Here is a 23421-nt window from a genome sequence, read left to right as displayed (position 1 = left end):
CCCCATGACCAAAAAAAACAATGGGATTTTTCCATTGGATTTCAGTTTTTTGGGACAAACATTTATGATACTTGCACGTTTTGTTCATTAAGAATATCTTCACAAATGAACACCACTTTTATGATTTTTAAAGCGTGAATGCAATCGCTAGAAGAACGTTAAAACATAAACAAAATTCACCACAGTTGCATGACTTCACGTTGCCACCACTATGCTTCCAACTTGTAATTTAATTTTGCACGACACCCCTGACAGGGGTCAGTGTGGAGTATTTACTGATGTATTTTCTGTCGTAGAACAAAGATCTCTGAAGCTTGTGTTAACCACAGACCTTGGTTCAGGTGCAAGTCATTCCTGCAGCACTCTAATGGATCAAATATGCCACCAGACAAGAAGAGTGTGTTTCACAGTACGCACAGTTTATTAGGTCTAAATAATTCTGCAGTTTTTGTTCCTGCTGTGCCTGCAATTGGATTATGTTGTATTTGGGCAGAATACTTGAGATAATTTTCCTTTCGCAAATCATGAATAATACTAATACCTAAATGTCTACAATGCATGTATATGCATGCACAGATTGCAAATAGATTGAGCATGAATGATTTAAATGGAAATATTAAAAGGATGCCACTGAAGAGTTTTCCTGTGATTTGTGTGCTTTCCGTTGGGTTTTCTTTCGCAATTTAGCTCTCAGACTGTATTTTTAATCGACCCTTTTTACATGAAGTTATGCTCTTTTTCAGACTGGGTTGGGTCGGGATACGACTGGACACGCCTCTCCGTCTCAACGCGGATGTGTCTCCGGACTATATAGCAGACCTGAGCGCAGACACTCGGGGCAGAAATCTGGACGTGCAGCAGCAGTGTCTCCTTCTTCTCACCCAGCATCTGCCTTCTGTCCTCACCAGGTAATGTCAAGTCGTTGATTATCTGCACATTTTTGCAAAAGGCTTCAGAATGCTATAAAAAACACTGTACTATTCAGATGGATATTTACGAAGTAATCGACCAAATTCTTGTTTTTACCTTTTGAGAAATTCGCCTGTATTATTCATTATGCGTCAAAGGAAGCAAAACAGTTCACAGATACATTTTATAAGTATATAATAAATACTTTAAATGTTAAGTCGTGTTTCCTCTGGTGCATGATTCATATTGTTTGACTTTATCAATTTTACCCCAATGTTCCACTCAACACTTTGCAATAATTACACACTGTACAGTACAAGGTATGTTTTAAGTCTTTGGCTGTGGGGAGTGGCTTTTCCGCCCCCCCCAAAAAAACACACCCAACATTGTATTTGCAGTTTGACAGTAAGTGCAGAGGACACTCCTTTCCTGATGTATCAGGTGATTTCCCCCGACTTTATACAAAGACACTTAGTAATTTGCAAGGCACCTGTATTACAGGTTAATCAGCAAATGGTGCACAGTGAATACAGGATGGAGCCTTTGTTCACAGATGAAGGAGGTTTAAAAACAGTTGGAATAGAGTAACACAATGCACTGTTGATTGACTATTGAATGCTTTGTGATGTGCACAATTAATTTCCCTCAAAACATCAAGGCTTTCTCAGGTTATGATAAAACATAAAAAATAAAGTGGGGACAATGCTTGTATGACTTCAGAGAGTTTTCTTTTTTTCCTTCTTGTGTTTGTCTTTTTTTTTTTCTCTTCTCAATCGAATCCAAACATAACGAGAACGGTTACCTGACTTCTGTGCCAGAAATCTGTATGAAACTAGGCTGCAACGATCCATTATTTTCATTTGCTTAACAATCGTTTAGTCTACTAAAATATCCCAAAATTGTGATGAATACAATTTATTAGATAGTTTACGATCAGAACAGAAAAAGAAAAAGCAGCAAATCGTCACATTTGAGAAGCTGCAACTGGAGAATGTTTGACATTCGTGCTTGAAAACTGACTTCAATTTCCAGTTAACTTTCAGATAATCCTTTCAGCATGAAACTGTTACAATATATCAACTCCTGTGTTTTAAGGTTAGTTACTGTCCTTGCTGTGGCCTGATGGGTTTGTTAATGAAGATGTGTCTTCCCTCAGACCCAGAGCACTATGGCGTGCCACAAGGAGTTCATGACTGCAGGGAAGAAGCCCGGCCTGCAGGTGTGGCGGATTGAGAAAATGGACTTGGCACCCGTCCCTTCTCATCTCCATGGAGACTTCTTCACTGGAGACTCCTACATACTGCTCAACACCACCCCTGCTCCGTCGTACAAAGTTCACTCCTGGTTTGGTATTGAACTTCTAGATTCTCTGCCGACACCTCAAAACAATCTCTGGCTTATAATATAATTAAACTCCCCTCATTGTTCTGTCAATGCTCTCTTTTATTCATCGTTTATTTTTTTCTGTTTTGTTGTATCTGTTAAACCACAGGCAAAGAAGCTTCCCAGGATGAGAAAGGGTGTGCTGCCATCTTTATGGTCCAACTGGACAACTCCCTGGGTGGAGCCCCCATACAGTTCACTGAGTTTCAAAATGAAGAGTCCCTCACTTTTATGAGCTACTTCAAGTCTGGCATCAAATACAAGGTGAAACACGATTCACGCACTGATGTTGTTTTTCATGGTAAATCATTTAAAACATATTTGCCCAGAAATTATTTTAATTGTTAAGATTAATTAATTTCTTTGGACCCAACAACAACAACAAATAAAACCAATGGAATGACCTAAGCCTAAAGGGGTTGTTTAAGTGTTGCAAGTTTAAAGGGGAGGTGGAGCTCGTCCCAGTGCTATTCTGGAAAATGTTTGGAGTAGTAGTTGGTTGCTTCCTCAGGTTTTCCGCTAAAGATTTCCATGGAGAGTTTGAGCTGGCAAACAAGGCGAGCAGAAACACGATTTCTGATGCCACAACACCAGAAGCAGGAGTAGGAAAACCGACTTCAGCCAGTGTTTTATTTTAGTATCACAAATGTGGAAAGTATGCATTTGAAATAATAATAAGCCAGACATCTTAAAAGGAATACATTTAAACGTATATCTTTGATTAGGCAATCCTTTTAAATCAACATACTATGCAGCTGCAGTTTAATGTAATAGTACTGATGCTTTATTCTTCCTGACTTTACTCCTGTTAAAGAAAGGGGGAGTGGCCTCAGGCTTCAAGCACGTGGAGACCAACGCAGCAGATGTCCAAAGACTGATGCACGTTAAAGGTCGTCGGACAATCAGAGCCGTGGAGGTGGACTTATCCTGGTCAAGCTTCAACAAAGGAGACTGCTTCATCATCGACCTGGGAAAGGTGATTTAGAAGACGGACTAAATAGCCAAATGTGTTGGACTGTAATAGTGCAGGCTTCAGGTGATAACTTTATTCTTTTCCTCCCAGATCATCTACCACTGGTCTGGCAGTGAATCCAATGTCTATGAGCGCCTGAAGACCACTGAGCTGGCCATTGCGATTCGCGACAACGAGCGAAAAGGTCGTAGTGAACTAGAAATGATTGACGAAGGTTCCGAGCCAGAGGATGTCATTCAAGTGAGCTTTTTTTTTTTCAACTTTTCAATTTGAACAGCTTTATTCAGGAACGTCTGGCTTCGGCAGCGAGGAAGGATTTGAGTGCAATGTTGCAATCTGTGTGCGTGTGTTTATTTATAGGTGCTTGGACCCAAGCCCGAACTCCCTCCAGGAAGCTCTGATAGTGATCGACACACCGATAAGAAGAACAAGAACCTGGCATCGCTCTATCTGGTAAATATGCGCTAATATTACGCTTTTAAATGTATGACTGTGTATGAAATGTTATGTTACAGTATATTTAATATTTAGATAAATGCAGATGTTTTGATCATCTCTCTACTTTCTAGATTTCCGATGCTGCCGGTTCCATGACAGGCACTATGGTGGCAGATAAAAACCCATTCAAACAAGACATGCTCTCCAACAGTGAATGCTACATCTTGGACAATGGAGGAAACAAGAAGATATTTGTCTGGAAAGGTATAACACCACGGCATATTCTTATATGGATCCGTCTGTTTTGTGTATTCATCAATGCTTAGTCCGCTCATAGCAACAAGTTGTTAGTCAGCGCTCTGTGCTTCCTCTCCACCTAGGAAAAACATGACTCATCCGAATTTTTGACCAGAGTTTGTAGTCTCTAACCACTGTAACACATCCCAAACTATAGGCAGCGATGCCAACAAAGATGAACGCAATGCAGCACTGGGTGCTGCAAACAAGTTCATCAAAGACAAGAATTACTCCTCAAATACCCAGGTAATGTGGCAACATGGTGAAAGTCTGCTACCAGAACTTCGTCCTCTCTATCTTGTCTTCCTGTTCGTGAATATGTCTGCTCGTCTGTCCGCTTCTGACATGAACAGATCCAGATACTGCCAGCGGGGGGCGAGACCACCCTGTTCAAGCAGTTCTTCTTCAACTGGTTGGACAAGGACGAGACCACTGGCCCAAGCAAGGCCTACACCATCGGTAGCATCGCCAACGTGGAGCAGATTCCCTTCGACGCCGCCAAACTCCACAGCAACGACAGCATGGCTGCCCAGCACGGCATGGTGGACGATGGCTCCGGGAAAGTCAAGGTGTGGTAACTGGCCAGACGACACTCATGCTAGATATTCATTGCTTCAGACATCAACGTGTAGATATGACAATGGTCGGTGTCCGTAGATCTGGCGCGTGGAAGGAAATGATAAAGAACCCGTGGATCCATCCACCTATGGACAGTTCTTTGGAGGCGACTGTTACCTGGTGCTGTACTCCTACAACAGGGGAGGCAGAGAGAAGCATATCATCTACATCTGGTGAGTGCAAACGTTTCAGCATGGCCGGATCTAACTGTTACGGGGGCCCAGGGCAAAGAAATTGTTTTTGGGCCTCTACTGGCCCCCCTTTATTTAGGAATATGCACCACATGAGCACAATATCAACTAAAGATGAGGTCAAATGCAGGAGCCATTTAAGTAGATATTTTACTCGTGACCAACCTTTTGAAGGTGTTTTACTACATTCACACAGAACAGCACATGCATATATGCAGACAATTGACTGGCATATAAATGCAAGACAATGTACTGTATAATAAAGTTAGAATAAAAACAGTGGGTAATAAAATAAAACGGAAAGTAAAAAAATATGCAAATCAGACACCGAAATGGTCCCAACCTCCCCCTTCTTGTACCTTATAAATCATAGAAACGTGACATTCATCCATACATAAACAGTTGGAGTCTGTCTTTATATTACATTCATATAGGATTCAACTAAATTGATTTGCTGTGGCAGTTGACTGCCTTGCTTTTCAGACACAGCAGTGAATATCACCATTGATTTTCCTTGAAGGTTGAATGAGTTATGAATAATTTATGGATGCTCTCTTCAGGCAAGGGAGAAAGTGCACCAGGGATGAACTGGCTGCTTCAGCCTTTCTCACAGTCCAATTGGATGACTCCATGGGTGGAGCAGCTACCCAGGTGAGACATTTACTGTGAAAACAATTTGTGGTAGAACTCAGGTTTTTCTTTGAAGGAATAGTTCTTGGGAAATACGCTTACTTGGCCTGAGTTGACGAGAAGATGGGCTTTAAATATGAAGCTAGAGCCGGTAGCCAGTTATCTTAGCATAGAGTCTGGAAACAGTGGGAGACCACTAGCCTTGTGTTAATGAGTGAGCTTTAGAAGTGCTGGTAGGATCGCTCCCAGTCTTTATGCTAAGCTAAGCTAATCAGCTGCTTGCTTCAGCTTCATATTGAACGGACGGACATAAGAGTGGTCTCGATCTTCTCATCTAACTCTCTGCCATACAACAAATAAGCAAACTATTCCTTAAATGACTTACTCAAGCACAAAGCGTGAATGACTCCTATAGGCCCTCATCATACTTGTTGGCTAAGCCCCTGCTGTACCTCGACAGATTCGTGTCACTCAGGGCCAAGAACCCCCCCATCTTGTGAGCGTGTTTAAAGCCAACCCTTTGGTGGTCCACCTGGGCGGGACGTCCCGCAAGTCTGGCGAGAGCAAGGCCGGCAGCACGCGACTCTTCCATATCCGCCGGAGCTCCACCAAAGCCACGCGGGCTGTTGAGGTCAGCTTCCTTCATCACATTGAATGCGCCTTAGCTGATGCTTCATGATGAGCGATTCACATCGTTCTCCCTCTCTTTGTGTCTCACGGAACGCAGGTGGCGCCCACTGCCTCCTCTCTCAACACCAATGACGTGTTTGTGCTGAAGACACCCAATTCCCTGTTCGTGTGGATCGGAAAGGGAGCGACGCCGGAGGAGAAGGCTGCTGCCGAGTATGTCGCCGACCTGCTTGGAGGAACTGTCTCTGAGGTGGAGGAGGCCAACGAGCCAGGTGAGCAAGTGCTGGAAAAAAAGGGGGGCTTTGATCACTGCAGTGTCAAATATTTCCTGTGGAAAACTGTTGTTTTCTCCTTGTTGTCAGCTGATTTCTGGAAAGCACTCGGTGGGAAGGAGGACTATCAGACCTCCTTGGCCCTGCAGAAGACAGTTAAGCCTCCAAGGCTGTTTGGCTGTTCAAACAAGACCGGCAGGCTGGTCGTGAGTATCTTAAGTTTTCATCTATTTAATGTGTTTAATTGGTTTATTTATATTGGTTTATTTTATTTTGATGCATTTCTTTTACCTATTATTTACCTGTTTTTCATATAGCCACTTCATAAACACGCACTTCTCTATATTTAGGCAGAGGAGGTGCCCGGCGAGTTCACACAAATGGATCTGGCATCCGACGATGTCATGATTCTGGACACCTGGAATCAGGTATGCTGCCTTTCACTTTGAATGAAACGATTCAGGATCAGCTCTCGCAGATCTCTTTTTTTATTTTTTTTATTGCTGCCGTATCCATAAATCCCTTTGGTTATCTCTCCCCCTAGATCTTCATTTGGCTTGGAAACGATGCCAATGAGACGGAGAAAGCTGGATCTCTCAAGATTGGTAAGACAAACAGAGCTATTAAAGATGAGGAGAAGTGACATAAGAGATTCTGCTCAACGAATGCATCCTTCTTTTCCTTTCAGCCGAACAATATCTGAATTCGGACCCCTCTGGGCGTGACGGAGTCTCCATCGGCACCATTAAACAGGGGAACGAGCCACACTCCTTCAGTGGCTGGTTCCACGCCTGGGACCCCGAGATGTGGAACAAAGATCTTTTGCAGTGCCTGAAAAAACGGATCACAAAGCATTAGTGGAAAACCACAAAGCTGCAAGAAAACCTGCGAAGATTCATTACTTATCATATGTCGTTGGACTTCAAACAATAGTCAAGCTTGGTATGTTCTGTCTGGGTGAAGATGCATTTAAGATGTCACATTAGAATCTGCATTCCACACACACAGTATCTACAATATATTTGCAGGGAACGGGTCTGGAATTTCTTTGTAAGCTTTGTTTTCATTCTGTCTTATGCATTAAATTTAAGTTTGCGATCCGGTGGAACGTGATGGACTATTTCTCCCCAAGTTCAAATCGTCATGTATGGGATTCATTTTAAAACGTCACAAATGTGTTTCTGTGTGCGAGAAAACAAATGTATATTTTTACAAAACATTTCCCCTTTTACAGCCTAGTTTGCTGAGACACATAGATTGAGGAATTCTGAATTTGAATAAAAAGCTATGACCCTTTTTTGAAGATTGTCTTTTCTGATTGGATATCTTTATTCAAACAAGACCCTGTGCTTTTTCTGTCAAATTTTGTGAGTCAACTCACTCCCGTTCCCCGCAGCAATAAACTTGTTATCATGAGCCTAAACCCTCACCAGGCACCAGCACCATGTGTCGGCTGGCCTTAACAGTAATCTTTAGCCCATGTGCACAAGACTTCTGCTGAGTTGCAGACCTGTGGATTAAGGAGCCTCCTCGACGTCCAGCACCTCACTTCTCTTTTGTTCTTGTTCGTTCTCCGCTGCTGGAGCTGCTAGAGCTGCTGGAGCTAGAGGACAAACACTAACCAGACACAATGACCCAGAAGGTGGTACTCATCACAGGCTGCTCCTCTGGGATCGGCCTCGCCTTGGCTGCCCGCATCGCAAAGGATGAGAAGAAAAGGTTTGGGTAAAATTGCCAAATAAAAAAAAATAAAAACCTTGTCTAAACTTGCTATTACTGACAACTGTATTTCTAAAACTGTTTATTGGACTGAGGAGGTAAGAAAATCAAAAGAAATGAGGGAAAGTTCACTTTTTAAGGTGTCTGTATTGCACATGCATTGGGTTTTAATTGCTGAAGACAATTTAGAATGGTAGTTTAACAGGGACAGTATTGAAATGATGAAGTGTTGAAAATAGTGCACCATTTATGTGCCCTAAGGTTTTTATTATCAAGTGCAGCAATTGAACTCTGTCATATTGTTTTGAAATATTATAGGGGAGGGTGTTGCAGTATTTTTTTAGTCAAGGGGAGGGTCCAATCTTAGTGAAGTTGGGGAGGGCCTTATTCCTTAAGACAAGCTTTAGCCCTCACTCCAGTAAGTTTTGTGAAATCCCTTATTTATAATAAAGTTAGGTGCATAATAATGGTGAATATTCATGATTATGCCGATCCCTTTGTGACATTACTGCTGGTTAATGGTTACATTGCTGCAAATGAAATATAAGAGGCACTTAAGAAGTAATAGTGAACATTACGCTTTTGGAGACTAATCATTCAAAGCTATGTGCTGACAGTTGTTTTGTAAATATAAGAATATAAGCCCAGCTAACCCATCATTTGGCAAGAAACTTTTAAACAAATATATTTACCCTAATCAAAGAAGGAGACGGTATTTTCTGAGCAGTGCAGGTTGTTTTGGTTTTACTTGCAAAGTTTTGAGGTTTGCGCCTTTGTAACTTGAGCCAGCACCAACTCAACAGTAACGTCTCTTTCCAGAAACAAACAGTTTTCATTGGAACTACTTTCTATGTAAGAAATAGTCCCAATGTTTGCGGATCATCCTAAGCAACTGGGACATCGTTTAAAGACGTCGCAGTTGAGTTTAACCACTGCCGTGTTTTCCAATGCTTTGAACGTTTTGAAGAATCTCTGTAGTATTAGTGTAGCTGGCAGCAGACATTCAGAGACAAAACCCAAGAAAATAAAAGTCAATACTATCTGTTATGCCACTTAGGGAGAAGTTAGAAAAGATGTTGTTAATTTGTGATGGTGCACTAGCCCTTATAACAATGTTCAAAGCCAAATGAGACGTCTGACGTCTTTAATTCTGCATCCAGGTAGTAAACAAAGTCACAGCTTCAAATTCATTTTGCTTGTTGCAGTGTATGCCACCATGAGGAACTTGAGTAAGGGCGAGGCGCTGGTCGAGGCAGCAGGTCGGACCATGGGCAGGACTTTGGAGATCAAACAGTTGGACGTGTGTGACGACGACTCCATCAAAGCCTGTGTGGACAGCCTGCCAGAGCGCAGGGTGGACATTCTAAGTAAGCCCTCACCATTTGGTTCAATTTAGTCAGAGAAAGAGCTGCAGCTTCTCACAAGTTCTGGTTTTGTTACCAGTTTCCCGACACACACATTGTACTGTACATGCTTTGATAACATGTCTTGCCATGCCTGACCTTCACAGTAAGCAATGCTGGGATGGGTCTGATTGGACCCATCGAGTGTCTATCGATGAGATGAAGACCGTCATGGACACCAACTTCTTTGGGCTTGTGCACCTGCTGAAGGAAATCTTACCCGACATGAAGAGGAGGAAAAGAGGCCACATCGTGGTCATTGGCAGCGTCATGGGCATTCAGGGTTGGTCACATCTGTTCATCCTGAGATCGTTCGACAAATCCCCGTCCTAACAGTGTCTCACTCTGTTTTTCAGGGATTTTATTCAACGACGTCTACGCAGCGTCCAAGTTTGCAGTGGAAGGCTTTTGCGAAAGTTTAGCGGTGCAAGCCCTGAGATTTAATCTCAAGTAAGATTATTCTTTTACGCCGCTTCTGCAGAACACGCCGTCTACGCACTGCACGCTCTGCTCTTTTTATTCCGTGTAGCTTGCTCAGTGAGATTCAGATTGTGCTCACGGCATAGAGAAAACAACATTCCCCGTCAGAAACGACATGTAAATGCCTGCGAACCGACACTTATCTGTGTATCTGCACACTCATATTGCACAACCGGACATTGAGAGGAACATGTGCCAGGCAAAGTATGTCGTGGCAATAAAACCAATCACACCACAGCACACCCTGGTCTGGAGCAAGTGCTAACACGGCATCATTCAGTAAGCGCATATTAAAGGGAATAGCTCTGCAGGGTGGTTACTATTAAATACAGTATATTAAAAGTATCTCTGCAGCATTCGGTTCCCTTTTAACTTAGCATGCTGCTCTTCGGCTTCCCATAGGGTGAGACATGAGGATGTTTGTACTGTCCTTCTGTCCTCAGTATCAGCCTGATAGAGCCAGGTCCAGTTTTAACGGAGTTTGAGCGTAAAGTCTATGAGGAGGGCATGAAGACCGACCTCAGCAAAGCTGACAAAATGACTGCCGACATGTTCACCAACATCTACTTGAAGAACTACAGTCAAATCTTTGAATCCCTCGGGCAGACTGCTGAAGATGTAGCAGAGGTATTGCATCTTTTGTCCTCAGACATTCTTCACCTCATCATTTTAACACAACTGAGATGAGTCGCAGTGCATTGTCTGTTCCTCTGGCTTATGTCTGCTCTGTTTCCCCTCCTATAGCATACTCTCAAGATCATCACCATGGAGAACCCCCCCTTCCGTCATCAGACAAACATGCTTTACACCCCTATGACCACACTCAAATATGCTGACCCCAACGGCGACCTCCCCATTCACACCTTTTACAAAATGGTGTTTGAACACGACAAGGTCTTCAATGCCAGTCTGAACTTCCTCAAACTTCTGCGCTGGAGAAGCCGAAAGAGCTTTACCTTGGAAAAGGACAAGAGCAACTAGAGTGTCATGTTGTATTTAGCAAGGTACATTCATCCATGCGTGGGTCTGGTGTCATTTTCCTTTATTTCATTTGAATTTTATTCTTAGCTGTGCAAAATACAGAATCAGGGATTATTGTGAACAAAAAAAAAAATCTGAAAGCTAAAAATAACTGCGGATGTAATTTAAAAAAATGTTTTATACATGTGTCTGTGAGCTCCTGCTGCAGGTTTTAAACCACACCCTGCCACATTCAAACGACGAGCATAACTCCCTCAATTCGTTAAGCCTCCAAGCCGTTTATTACACAATATGTAAGTAGTAAGCACAACTTTGAAGGGCAGCAACAAAGTCAGTGCATCAGATGAAGCGTTTCGACGGTTACACTGCCTTGTTGAGAGGTGATGTTTTCATTTCAAGACATTCTAAACATTCAGAGGCCATCTTTTAAAGATATGCATCCCTTTATGAATCAGTTGTGTCTGATATATTGTGTTTGTGAACCTGGATTATGTCAAATGTTTGCATGTGGCCTAATCTGAGATTCAGCTGTTTGCGCTGAGACTCACACCACATGGATTTTTACTGAGAAAAATTTCGTACAAGATATTCAAGAGTTCTTGGGATGTATTCAGAGAGCAGAAAACAATAGACTATAACAAAAAAAGAATAGAAAATGTGTAGTGTGAATTCACTAAGTGAACAACAGATGAAGGTAAACATGCTGGGCGACATCCAACTCCTCTTGGTATGTGAGTAAATATTATAGTTATAGGGAACAGAAGTGTAAAGACAGTATATAGTGTTTTACAGATGGACGATAGGACCTGCAAACATTGTCCGCAGTTGCTGTGCATAGAAGTCGAATCTAATAAGAGAATATCTGATTGTTTAAATGCAGGAAATTTGCAAGAAATGATGACAGAACTACGGAAAATAGGGCAGGAAGTGGACAATGTTAAAATCATATAAGAGTGTGGAGACAGTGCTCACGGGAGGAAGTGGTTATTACGTTTTTTTAAGCACGACTGGACTTTAAAAAAAAATGGATACCGAGGGAGGGATACTGACGGAGAATAAAACCTGAGGGTGGCAGTTATGGATGCTAACTGCCGTAAAACCTCGAAGAAGAGAAGTACCCCTTATCCGGCTCTTTGTTTGACGTCATTTCCGGACAAATTTAAGCTAATGCTACCCAGAATACAAAATTGTAAATTAACTGCTGATAGCTTTGAGCTATTTTGACATGTTTGGCTCAGGTAGTCGATGCAAGGAAGAGTATTTTGCAGTGGTGTGGCAACTTCATTCTGCTGTCGTCTCTACCGTGACACCTATTTAGTTACACATGGCAGGAGCAGTTAATTGTTAGCCTAGCTTTAGCCATGCTCTCTGACTCCGCTTTCACTTGTCTTCTGGGTTGCGGCTTGCTTGTGACAGGGATCACAGCTACTAGCTAGCTTGGTAGCTAGCTAGCTAAGCATACATTTCCCCCAGTATTAACAATTTTGTGTTATTTTTTGTTCGTTTCTTGGACCTTTTATTTTCTGACGCAGTCCGTGGAACAGCGGTGGTCTACAGAAACTGCACTTTGTTTGTTTTAACACGTATAATACGCTGTTAGCTTACGTAGCAAGCTAGCCAACCGGCTTATTTTGAGGAAACGTCTTATTTTTTGATGACATATAAATTGATGTCGACGTTGCCTTGACCCGGGCAGTAAAGTCCATTAACCGACGAGGGCCCGTCATCGTCTGCTGACGTTTTTTTACCACCCAGCCAGGAGCCGGAGCTTTCATTCCTGTGGTAATTTGCCTGCCACGATGGCTTCTTCCTCTGGAAACGACGACGACCTCACCATCCCCAGAGCAGCCATCAACAAGATGATTAAAGAAACTCTCCCCAACGTACGAGTGGCTAACGACGCCAGGGAGCTTGTGGTTAACTGTTGCACAGAGTTCATACACCTCATATCCTCTGAAGCCAATGAGATATGCAACAAGTCCGACAAGAAGACCATATCTCCCGAGCATGTCATCAATGGTGAGTCCTGGCCCATGTTTGCTCCGTCCTTTGCACAACAAACAGCTAATGTCTTGAGGAATACAAGAGGGGTGTGTGCCCCTCTGCCAGCCAAGCATTTTAAACCACTGAGACTAATTATTTCGCTTTCGCCTCTTGTTCTCGCACCACAGCTCTAGAGAGCCTCGGTTTCGCATCGTACATCACGGAGGTGAAGGACGTCCTGCAGGAGTGTAAAACTGTAGCTCTGAAGAGGAGGAAGGCCAGCTCTCGACTGGAGAACCTGGGCATCCCAGAGGAAGAGCTGCTCAGGCAACAACAGGAATTATTTGCCAAGGTATGATCCGAAAATACTAACAAGTCTACAATTCTCTATGTAGTTGTGCTGTGTATGAGCACCTGCATTTTACTGTGTGGAGGGCCGGGGTTGAAATAAGTGCATTATTGCAATATGATGCCCACAATAACATTGTGATTTCAATACAGGTAGTGTATATTGTACGGTTGCAATCCTGGTATGTGTGAGTGAAGAGGAAAAACATAATAAGAAAATACCTCTTTTTTTTTTTTTTTTCTGTGATTGTTTTAAACACCCCAGATTCACAATTTAAAAAAAACGTGTACGTATATTAGATTACTTATTACAGTCTTTGGTACAAAAGCCAGAATATAAGAAAAAGAGGGGTGTAGTTTAAGCAAGTATACGTATTTTAACTTAAATGTAAACATGATTTGCGAGAGAAGTGGAATTTCTGTTGACTGAATTGAGACATTCTTTCCCTTTTCATATTTGTGTGATTTATGGAGCAGCATGACAACTTTCACAGTTAATAAGCTGACTCTATTCTTATAGATTCTGTTAAGGGACAGGAGATAGTGCTGTTAAAAACATCTGCTGTTAGTGAGGATCCGTCGCGGTCTCGGTGTCACAATTGGAACATGTTGAAGTATTGTGGTACAGTGTGCAGTGGCTCTGTAGATGGATATGTAGCGGTCATGTCAGGGCGACTTGGGCTCAAAACAAATGTGATTAGTTACGCTTTGTATCTGCATATTACAAATGCACATCTATATCTACTATTGCATGACACATCTAATATAAGACATCTATTGCATTATTCTTCAGCCTCAGTGTCCTCTGTCCATTCCTACTGGATTGCAAAAACCTTATTGTAATAAGTCTCCTCATGTCTTAATATCGTTGAGTCAAAAATACTGTTTGAGTTTCCCAGCTCTAATTCCACACCAGATATCACCATCACGATCCTTTTGTAATCTCCAAATAAGCTCTCTGTTCGCCTTCCCTCGTGTCATGTCTCTGTTTTGGTTTGACTGTGTTCCTGCAGGCGCGGCAGCAGCAGGCGGAGCTCGCCCAGCAAGAGTGGCTACAGATGCAGCAGGCCGCCCAACAGGCACAGATGGCGGCAGCATCTGCCAGCGCCGCCCAGCAGGCCAGTTCCTCTCAGGATGAAGACGAAGACGAGGACATGTGATCCCAGGACGCCACTCCACGTCGTCCGAATCCCCTCCTGGGACAGCGCTGGCACACGAATCCCTCAGTGCTGTCATCGGCAGAGACATGAGGCGTGTTTGACCGCCGGTATAACATGGATAATGCACATTGGAATGGACACTGAAGAGAACGATGGCTGGGGGTTTCAAGATAGCCTCACCTTCAGACACCAGAACACAATAATGATTTGGATTGAGAGGCTGCAGAGTTATTGATCAGCCCCATCTCCCCCCTTTTCCCCCCCGATGCTTCTGTTTAATTATTTCTTGATATTATGTTGTGAGTGATTTGTAGATTTCTGGATGTGTTGTGGACACTGAGGGCAGAGGTTGCCTGGGACATGTTGGTGAATTTTGGTGATAATGCGACAAGTGTTTGTACCTTTGGGTACAGCTTAGTTATGTTGTACTAGATCACTTTTGGTGGTTTAGGAGAACTGCTTGAGAATGATTTCAGAGCAGTCGATTTCTCCTCTCTTGTGGTTTGATGGTCACTTTTACAGAAAGGGTTCCCTCTACCTTCTCTTGATGTATTTGTTCCACAGAGGATAATTTGAGGGGTAGTGAATATAGGAATTTTTTTTTTTGTTAAGTAGAGAATTAAATGGACATTTTGTTTAATTTTAGCTCATTCAGATGCTTTATGTTGCATTTCCTTCCTACCTTGAACCACCCGCAGTATTGCTAATTAGCGACACGTTTCAGAAACTATATTTTTGTCTCATAGAACCAAAGATAGAGGAGAGACTAACAGCCCAGAGTTAGTGTGTTTTTTGTTTTTAAAGGTGTAGGTGCTGAGGCGTTTCTCGTCGCTGACTCCGGGTCAGTCTAAACAATGTTGAGGATCATTAACCTTCGACTTTGTAAGACGCTTTGATATCCAGGCTGAATTTGTTATTTCCCCTCTCTTCGGGTGCAGTATCAAACATGTGCATTGTGACTGTGGTCAATCCTCAGTGTAAAGACAAGTAACCTGGTTGTGATACACATTCACTCGCCTATGCTGCGAAGATGTATTCTTTAAGCAATAAAGGAATCATATTTTATAGACAACTGGTATGTGTTTTTGTTATGTCTTTAGAAAACCAAATTAGATTATTGTTCTGTATCTAGATGCATGACTGTTACTCCCCCCCCACCTTCTGCACTAGCCTCTAAGATGTTTTGTGTCTCCTGGGAGAGGCAGATGTGTGTGAGCAGGCAGACAAGCAGCAGTGGAGGACTTGGCCTATTGGGAACACGGCTTGGCACGTCACTTCTCCAAATCCTTTCAAACATGTCGGGTGCAATCATAGAGAACATGAGCACTAAGAAATTGGTTTTCTTGTTTTTTTTTATTCTTCTTTTGCAAGTTCTTTCCATCATGGTTGGAGCCCTCATCGGTAAGTAGTCTGATTTCTTTACATGGTTATATAATAATAGTGTTTCTAGAATGTAACCTGCATGTGGTTTGTGTGTTGGAAGCAAAAAAATCTGTTTGTTTGAACCGTCTACTCCCAAGGTGGCTCACTAACTACTGAGTCTGTACTCGACAGGATGTAACTCAAACCACACGTCTCTGACAGAGTGTCCCCCTTTTTGCCGTAGCTCCCAGTCCCACCAGTGCCATTCGCTACTTGGCTACCAAGTGCATTAATCGGCACGGGGCGTGCGGCTGGCTGGTGCCGTGGGGATCGAACCGGTGCCAGCAGATCCACAGTTTCGATGAGCCTCTGGCAAAAACGCTGTATGCCAACGACATTGTTTTCGCCGTGCACGTACCTCTTCCCAACGCGGAGATGAGTCCCTGGTTTCAGTACATGCTGGCTGTTCTACAGTTTGACATCGCCTTCAAGGTGATCAATCACATTGGTAAGAGGAGTGTGTTAGTCATGCATTTAAATGATATAGGTCCAAGCTCCTCAGTTCTTGCTGTAACTATCTAATGAACTGAATCTCGTCCGTGCAGAGGATGATGTCCTCATCACTATCGACGCTGGCTTGGCCTACAGGGATGATCTGACATCTGAGTGGACCACAAAGTTTCACTCAGTGGAGCAGAGGCCACTCAGGTGCATATTTGCCGTCCCGAAGGTACAAACCTGCATGACTGCGTTTAATACGTATAAAATGTATTATAACATCTCTGCTCGGTGACCTGTAACAGTCCACGCTTTTGCAGACCTATGAAAACGAAGGCCGCTTTTATCACTGTGACCCCGTACCATTCATGGAACTGGGAAGTGTGGCCCACAAATATTTTTTGATCAACCTCCGCCTGCCGGTGAACGACACGGTGAATGTTGGAATTGGAGAAATCAAAGACATCCATGTAGTGGTGAGTTTAGTTCTTATAATTTAACTTCCGTCGCACGTTTTGATTGAATTGAAATCTCAAAGCGTGCCTGCGTTTCATTCAAACATTTAATGTCCTTCTCTAAGGGCATCCACCAGAATGGAGGCTTCACTAAAGTGTGGGTCAGCATGAAGACCGTGTTCAGTCCCTGGATACTTGTGGCAACAGTTTGGTACTGGCACAGGATCAGCCTCACGGCAAGACCTCCAGTCCTGTTGGAAAAGTATGAGCCGATGAGAAAGAATGGCTGATTGTGTTTCTCAAACCAACTGCTTTGACTTTTTAACACAAGTCATGTTTAGCCATGTCAGGGATAGTGTTACATGTGAGCATTACAAAAATACAAACAAACGGAACCCTGAAGTGTTCTGTATTAAATAGACAAATTACACATCATGAAAAGGAATAAATTCAACCCCCAAAAAATAAATTCATGTCCTTTAAAAAAGTATTCTACGCACAGCTCTAGAGCTCTTAAGTTGAAACTCTGAGTGCAGCCCAGGCTCTTTAGTCACTCAGTGCAGACTTAGCTTTCAAGAGGAATGCGGTGCTTCGGGGTGGGAAATGACAAGTGCTCCATCTGAAGTGCATGTTCGGCCTGGTAGAACCGGGTCAATACTCGGCCTGCAGCAGAATGCAAGCCTTCATAGCATGCGTCTGTCTCGTACAGGGCGATTTTTGCTCTGGGCGTCTCCATGACGCTCCTGAACGTGCCGGCAGAGTGGCTCTCCCTGGGCTTTGAGTGGACGTGGATGCTGCTGTTGGAAGATGCTCAACAGGGCGCCTTCTACTCCACACTCTTCTGTTTCTGGGTCATCTTCTGTGGCGAACACCTCATGGTTAGCACCTTGTACTTCCTCTCTACTGTACTTTTCGCCACACTTCAATGGCCACTAATGCAGATTTTCTTTTCAACGACGAATCCTGTAGGACCAAAGTCAGAGGAATCGTCTCTCGGCGTACTGGTGGCAGGTTGGGCTGGTGATGTTTGGCTCGTCTCTTCTCCTCGTATTCGACCTGAGCGACAGGTAGTGACGTGCTTTTGATGAGGTTTATTGTGTTTACAACTTTCTTTAAATATGAATGTGCTTTATTTCTTTAAAAAAAAAAAAGGGGGGTTCATTTGACCAACCCCTTCTACAGTGTCTGGGCATCAGATATTGGGATGAAGCTGGCCGTATCCTTCACATACTAGTACTGCATCAGAAGAAGTCTGCCTCATTAGAACCAGCTTTAAACATCCAGGCCTTTTTCCTTGACTGTCTCGCAGATTACTTTCATTATCATGGCGGGGGTCTCCGTTTGTCTGTACTTCCTCTCCCTGTGTGGCATGGTGCGTTGTGTGTTCAGGAACATTGGTGGGAAAATGCAGCAACTTCCTGCAATGCCAAAGGCTAGAAGACTGCGTTACAAGGTTTGATTTGTTGGTTTCATATCTGAATCACAATAGGCACAACTATATTCTGGAAGGTTTTTTTAATCCCTCTTGCTGGTTCTGGCAGGGTATAATCTTCAGGTTCAAGTTTTTGATGCTGGTAACTCTAGCGTGTGCCGCCATGACGGTCGTCTTCTTCATGTTAAATCAAGTAAGTGTTACCCCTCTAAAGATCAACATGGAGGTCTATACTTTTGTTGTGATATGTAAATATTCCAAATGTTCTCCATGTTCCACCAGGTCAGTGCGGGTCACTGGCACTGGGGAGACTACATGTTCCAAGTCCACAGTGCTTTTCTCACAGGGATCTATGGCATGTGGAACCTGTATGTTTTCACCATCATCTTCCTCTACGCGCCCTCCCACAAGCACGGAAGAAAAAAGTCAGGAAATAGTCAACAAACAGGTCTGTAACATTTTCATTTCATAGTTAGAAAAATACGGAAGCCCTGAGAGGAAAGTGAGGGGAAAAAAATCTGGAGATGTATTTTTCAAAAATCTGATCTAAATAGTTTTCTCTCATGTTTATGACTTACGAACAGGATATTTTCTCATGTGAGTATAGTTGAAATACTCATTTTGGTGACAAGAGACTGAAGTGCACCACCATGTTATAATGGAACTAAAATCTCCCTAATGGCAGGTTAGCGCTGGTAAAATACATTTTTAGCCAAAATAGACATGACAGTAATAATACATTACTTGCCAATAAATAATATATGAACATTGTGTTTAAAGTGCATGGAGAAATAAAAACTCACCTGGAAGAAAACGTGAATGATTTTAGTCCTATAAACATGGGGTAGTGGTGCACTTCTGCCGTTTGTGGCCGAAATACGTATTACAATAATAAACACAATTATCCTGGCAAAACATCTCCCCCCCACCTGTTTCATATAATATATATTTATATATTTAAAGAAACTTGAAACGATTATCCTGGCAAAACATGTTTTATTTCACCTGTTCTTAAGTCATTAACGCAGGAGAGAAAACTATTTAGATCAGACTTAGAAAATGGATCATCATCATTTTTTCTCATTTGCCTTCTAGGTGCTTCTGTAGCATCCAGTTCTCAGATGAAAGAGAATGAAACGAGACATTTACTTGGTCAACGTATTAGATGTTCAAATGTTAAGAATATGTTTACTATTGACAGAGGTGCTGGAGACGCCAGAAAGCCAAGAGACCCAGCAGACATGTGGAGAGCAGGGGCCGACCGAGACCTACAGGATCACTGGGAAGGTGGCTGATGAGTAACCGTCAGAAAAGCTCCTTCGTTTTGTTATTTCATTCTACTGTTGATGCTTCTGAAACATGTATTACTACATTATAAACACTGCAGGCTGTAAAACGCAGACTGTCTAGAATAATGTCACTTTCATATTATAACTTTTTTTCTTAAGCTTGGGGTGAAAAGTAAAAGTGCATGAGATATTACTGCAGTTGCTACAGTAAAATTGGCGTTGATGCATCAGTATCAACACTCTTAATAGTGTCACTTACAGGGGACATTCTGCACAACCACTACTTGTACTGCCGTTACTTAAACTACACAAAGCTGATGCTACTTCTGTACTTGTACTTAAGTAGGATTTGAATGCATGACTTTTACTTGTAACAGAGTATTTTAATGTTGTTGTACTGTAACTTGTATGTGACCCAAATACCTCATCCGCAACGAGTGGAGAAAATAAATCAGACGATGATGATTGTCAGTTGCAGCCCTGAGTGTGTATTTTCCATCACACATTCATACAGACTTCATATAACATGCTGTCTATGCGTGTCTAACACGTACCAATTTGAAATGCACTTCAGACGCATGTCAAAAACATCACGTGTAAATCCAGATATTGTCACATGTATTTTTTTGTAAAAAGAATAAAAATGGTGTAGGCTAGAGGTACCAGCAGAGGGCGCTGTTGTCTCTTCCGCACAGGAGGAGTTAAAAGAGTCTCAGCCCAACAAGTCCGCGGCAGATCGCTCTCCGTGTCTCCTGTCTCTCTGTTTCTCACCAACGGGGCTCTGGGTTTATTTTCTGCGTCGTGAAACTTTTCATTTGACACAGCTAGAGGGCTTTTTGAATTTTTTTTTTATTAAAGGAGCTGCACTTGCATTGTTTCATGGCGCGATTTTGAAAACCCTGTCGGATCCGAGAGGCCAGGTGAGTATCAGCACGGAGATTGCACGACTGGTGTCTGGACTGTAATGCTGACGTTAAATAATACCAGCAGGTAAACTGTCACCTCCAGTCGATGACCAGAAAAAACAAAAACGTATGTACACAAGGAGGGAGTACAATTTGGGGGGGAAAAAATGTATTTTGATCAGGTTCATAGTTTGTCTGTGTGATTAAGATTTACAGTATTTCAGATTTAAATGGTGGGCATGTTATATGTTGTACATGCACTGGTTGGTAAACAGGTGTTTAATGCAGCAGAAGTGACAGGTGGCCATATCAAAGAGGAGGAAACTTGCTTCATGGAAGTATATTTTGGAAAAGTCTTTGAATATTAGAAAAATACAAATAGGTTACGCTATTAGATAAATGATGACACTTATGTCTCCATGGAAAACCTACCTGATGTCATGTTGCTTTACAGCTTTCTTTGAACCTCAATGTCCCGATATTAAATCATGAGGGAACCAAACGTTCAGGTCATGCATGGAAACACTGTCTTATGTGAAAGTAAATTGAGCATTTGGAGGTTTTGGACCGTAGACTTTCTAGAGAAGGACAGCTTCCCAAAAGTGAAGCCAAAACATCAACATCGCCCCCTTGTGGCTGGTTGCAGTATAGGTCATATACCCCGCCCCCTTCCACGTTAGCTGATGGGACATGGGCCAAACTAAAAAGTGCATTCGAATATCATTTTCCCGAAGATGATTTCCTCTCATTTTATGTAGTTCTTATCACACTGATGTAAGTTCAAGTTTCTTTTTTTCAGATAAGGAAGTTATTTATTCTATGTTGTAAAAAAGGGGGATTGGCATGATTGACGGCTGTGATTGACAGCTCCACTAAACTGAATATTTATAGATATATCATGGTTAGTTGTTGTGTCTCTAGCCAAACAGCTAACGTAGCTAGGTGGCTCTCACGCTAACAAGCTGTGGCCGTGCTCGGCTGGTGATTGGTGTGTGGGCGGGACCTCGATACCGCGGCTCCAGTTTCTGCGCTGCTCTGCGGCCTCCAATGAGGTCAAAATCCCAAGATGGCAGCCCCCGTATCCGGAATAGTTTGGCCTCACTTTAGTACAGTGGGAGGAAGTGGAGACACGTCGTCCATCTATGTAAAGTAGCTACATGGGTGAACCAGACAAACGTTTTAAGGACACCTTCCACGATGATGCCGACATTCATTCTTCGGGGGAGAGGCTCACAGGCATGTGCATGGGCTAACATGAATACACTTACAGCCACTTTAGCACCTATGTCTGCATGCACATAACTGTGTTGTTAATATCTTGAATCTGTGTCGTGTTTGTTTAGTTGTTTCCCCTTAATTTAAAAGCCTATCACAAAACTGAGGGCTCCTAATACTGGACTATTCTGTATATATTACATCTGCTGCATTCACATCTGTTGCAGTTGTTTGAAGACTGTACTTTTTTATTTGCATAAAGTGGTAAATATAATTCAGACTATTTCTCTGACTGTTTTTTCCCCCAGTTTTCGGTAGACGTGTCTTCTCAGTGCCACATGGCTTCTGGTAGTTGAGGGTGACTCCACCTGAGTGGGTTCTTGATGCTGACGTAGGGCTGTCGGGCTGTGTTGCCTGGTTACACCACAGTCACTGGTTCAGACCTTAGCGGCGGTGTAATCTCATGAAAGTGCCCCCCTCACACACAAACACACACACACACACACTTGTGTCCCTCGACTCAAATTCCACGCTCGGCCTCCGGGGAGCCCGTCTGTGCGTCACTGCTCTGGTCACAAAGGCCTTCAGGGAACGCATCCAGTCAACAGAGTGGCGCCTCCAGCCCTGGTAGTCCACAGCGGGATGTGAAATATGCTGTGTGCTGGCCTGACACACGTCAGAGCCGCCTCTGCCTCCTCTTGCAGTGATGTGGGTGTTACAGTGGACCTGTACACAAAGCATTAACTGCTTATCAACAGACAATGAAGGGTTTCACCATGAACCCTATTACCTTTTCTTCTTTCCACTTTGATATTAATATGTTTACAAGCTATCCCAATTATGTCTTTAGTCATATTCAGGGTTGAACAACAAGCTACAACTCCTTTCGTTTAAACATTTTGATAGTGCAATAGTGGATCTTTAGACCATTAAGCCAGTACGAACCCAGTGTAGCCACCCCCCCCCCCCCCCCTCAAGTCATTACTTAGTATACAGATCATTTAATCAACAAAAATATTGATCGTTTTAAGTCAGTGGTTCTCAATTAGGGGTCTGGGGACGCCCAAGGGTCCTTCAGTGAGTTCAAGGGGGTCACTAAATAAAAGGGGAATAGTTGATTTTCACTTTTTAATTCCCTATAGAAGTGAGCCCAATGTGAGTAAGAGTCATAAGAGTTACTACTCTGATCAGAGATTTCACGGCCTCCACGGTTCTCTCCCAAATTGTAGTGGACAATATAGAATTCCGGTCTTCATATCTAAAAACCAGAACCTATTTTTAGATGGAGGTCCCTGAAGCTAAGTCTCATCAAATCAAACTTGAGGGCACAGAGAAGGTTGAGAACCACTAGTGTAAGACGTAATGCATCGAGGAGAAATGCTGAAAAATATACAATATGATGAACTGCTATTTTTTTTCCTTTTTTAGAACACAAATTAATATATTTAGGATTATTTTCTTTTTTTTTCTTTCGGCAAAAATAAATCGGCAGGATAATCAATGAAACCGGTGTCCTGGTAGTGCAGACTGAAACACATTAGCATTTAGTGATTCCTTCATCTGAGAGTATATTAAGCAGCCTATATAGGGCAATACTTTTTGCCACGTTAACCAAGTTGCGGAGTTTGTTTTCAAAGTCAAAGTGTATCACTCCAAACAGACGACGATGCGAATTCTGCCTTACGTTGTTTAATCTAGCTTCATTAGTTTGCTTTTATTGCTCTTATACCTGACGTGGATTAAGCTTATGAGAGAGAATTCTTTGGGAATGAAAGCAAAGATCAGTTTGACTTGGGTGGGGAGCCGAGTGCGTCAGCACAGATCATGTTCGGCCTTCATAGCGCTCTTCA

General features: G+C 42.8%; 4 protein-coding genes and 1 long non-coding RNA gene across 6 annotated transcripts; 4 read left to right on the top strand and 1 right to left on the bottom strand.

The window, feature by feature from the left end:
* Positions 1 to 2077: 2077 nt before the first annotated feature.
* Positions 2078 to 7441, top strand: scinla (scinderin like a). Its single transcript, XM_076079217.1, has 15 exons — positions 2078 to 2258; positions 2402 to 2556; positions 3107 to 3268; positions 3356 to 3505; positions 3626 to 3718; positions 3835 to 3967; positions 4158 to 4246; positions 4354 to 4569; positions 4658 to 4791; positions 5370 to 5460; positions 5900 to 6070; positions 6167 to 6547; positions 6692 to 6769; positions 6886 to 6946; positions 7030 to 7441. Exons 1-15 carry the CDS (start codon positions 2078 to 2080, stop codon positions 7197 to 7199), a joined length of 2265 nt encoding a protein of 754 aa, XP_075935332.1. The 3' UTR covers positions 7200 to 7441.
* On the bottom strand, positions 2911 to 8796 carry LOC142935094 (uncharacterized). 2 transcript variants are annotated; one of them, XR_012947767.1, is made up of 3 exons: positions 7772 to 8796; positions 5825 to 7172; positions 2911 to 4749 (listed from the first exon to the last, which is right to left on the bottom strand). It is a non-coding gene; the product is annotated as an uncharacterized LOC142935094 (long non-coding RNA). The 2 variants fall into 2 exon arrangements; XR_012947766.1 differs by having other exon boundaries at positions 2911 to 7172.
* On the top strand, positions 7972 to 10924 carry LOC142935093 (retinol dehydrogenase 8). Its single transcript, XM_076079218.1, is given in 7 exon segments — positions 7972 to 8066; positions 9240 to 9427; positions 9571 to 9609; positions 9612 to 9746; positions 9820 to 9913; positions 10387 to 10570; positions 10688 to 10924. Coding segments are annotated over 7 exon segments (972 nt in total).
* A 1057-nt stretch (positions 10925 to 11981) lies between these two features.
* dr1 (down-regulator of transcription 1) lies at positions 11982 to 15487 on the top strand. Its single transcript, XM_076079213.1, has 3 exons — positions 11982 to 12943; positions 13096 to 13259; positions 14269 to 15487. The coding sequence occupies exons 1-3, from the start codon at positions 12724 to 12726 to the stop codon at positions 14413 to 14415; spliced, it is 531 nt and encodes a 176-aa protein (XP_075935328.1). The 5' UTR covers positions 11982 to 12723; the 3' UTR covers positions 14416 to 15487.
* A 133-nt stretch (positions 15488 to 15620) lies between these two features.
* On the top strand, positions 15621 to 20930 carry LOC142935091 (protein wntless homolog). Its single transcript, XM_076079216.1, has 12 exons — positions 15621 to 15816; positions 16022 to 16285; positions 16383 to 16507; positions 16596 to 16751; positions 16856 to 16992; positions 17440 to 17608; positions 17700 to 17797; positions 17883 to 17946; positions 18040 to 18183; positions 18272 to 18355; positions 18445 to 18610; positions 19364 to 20930. The coding sequence occupies exons 1-12, from the start codon at positions 15621 to 15623 to the stop codon at positions 19462 to 19464; spliced, it is 1704 nt and encodes a 567-aa protein (XP_075935331.1). The 3' UTR covers positions 19465 to 20930.
* The last annotated feature ends 2491 nt before the right edge of the window (positions 20931 to 23421 follow it).

Source organism: Anarhichas minor, unplaced genomic scaffold (assembly GCF_050575085.1).
Source record: "Anarhichas minor isolate MPS153535 unplaced genomic scaffold, ASM5057508v1 ptg000071l, whole genome shotgun sequence".
NCBI classification, from domain to species: Eukaryota; Metazoa; Chordata; class Actinopteri; order Perciformes; family Anarhichadidae; genus Anarhichas; species Anarhichas minor.
This window is presented reverse-complemented; position numbering and strand designations above follow the sequence as displayed.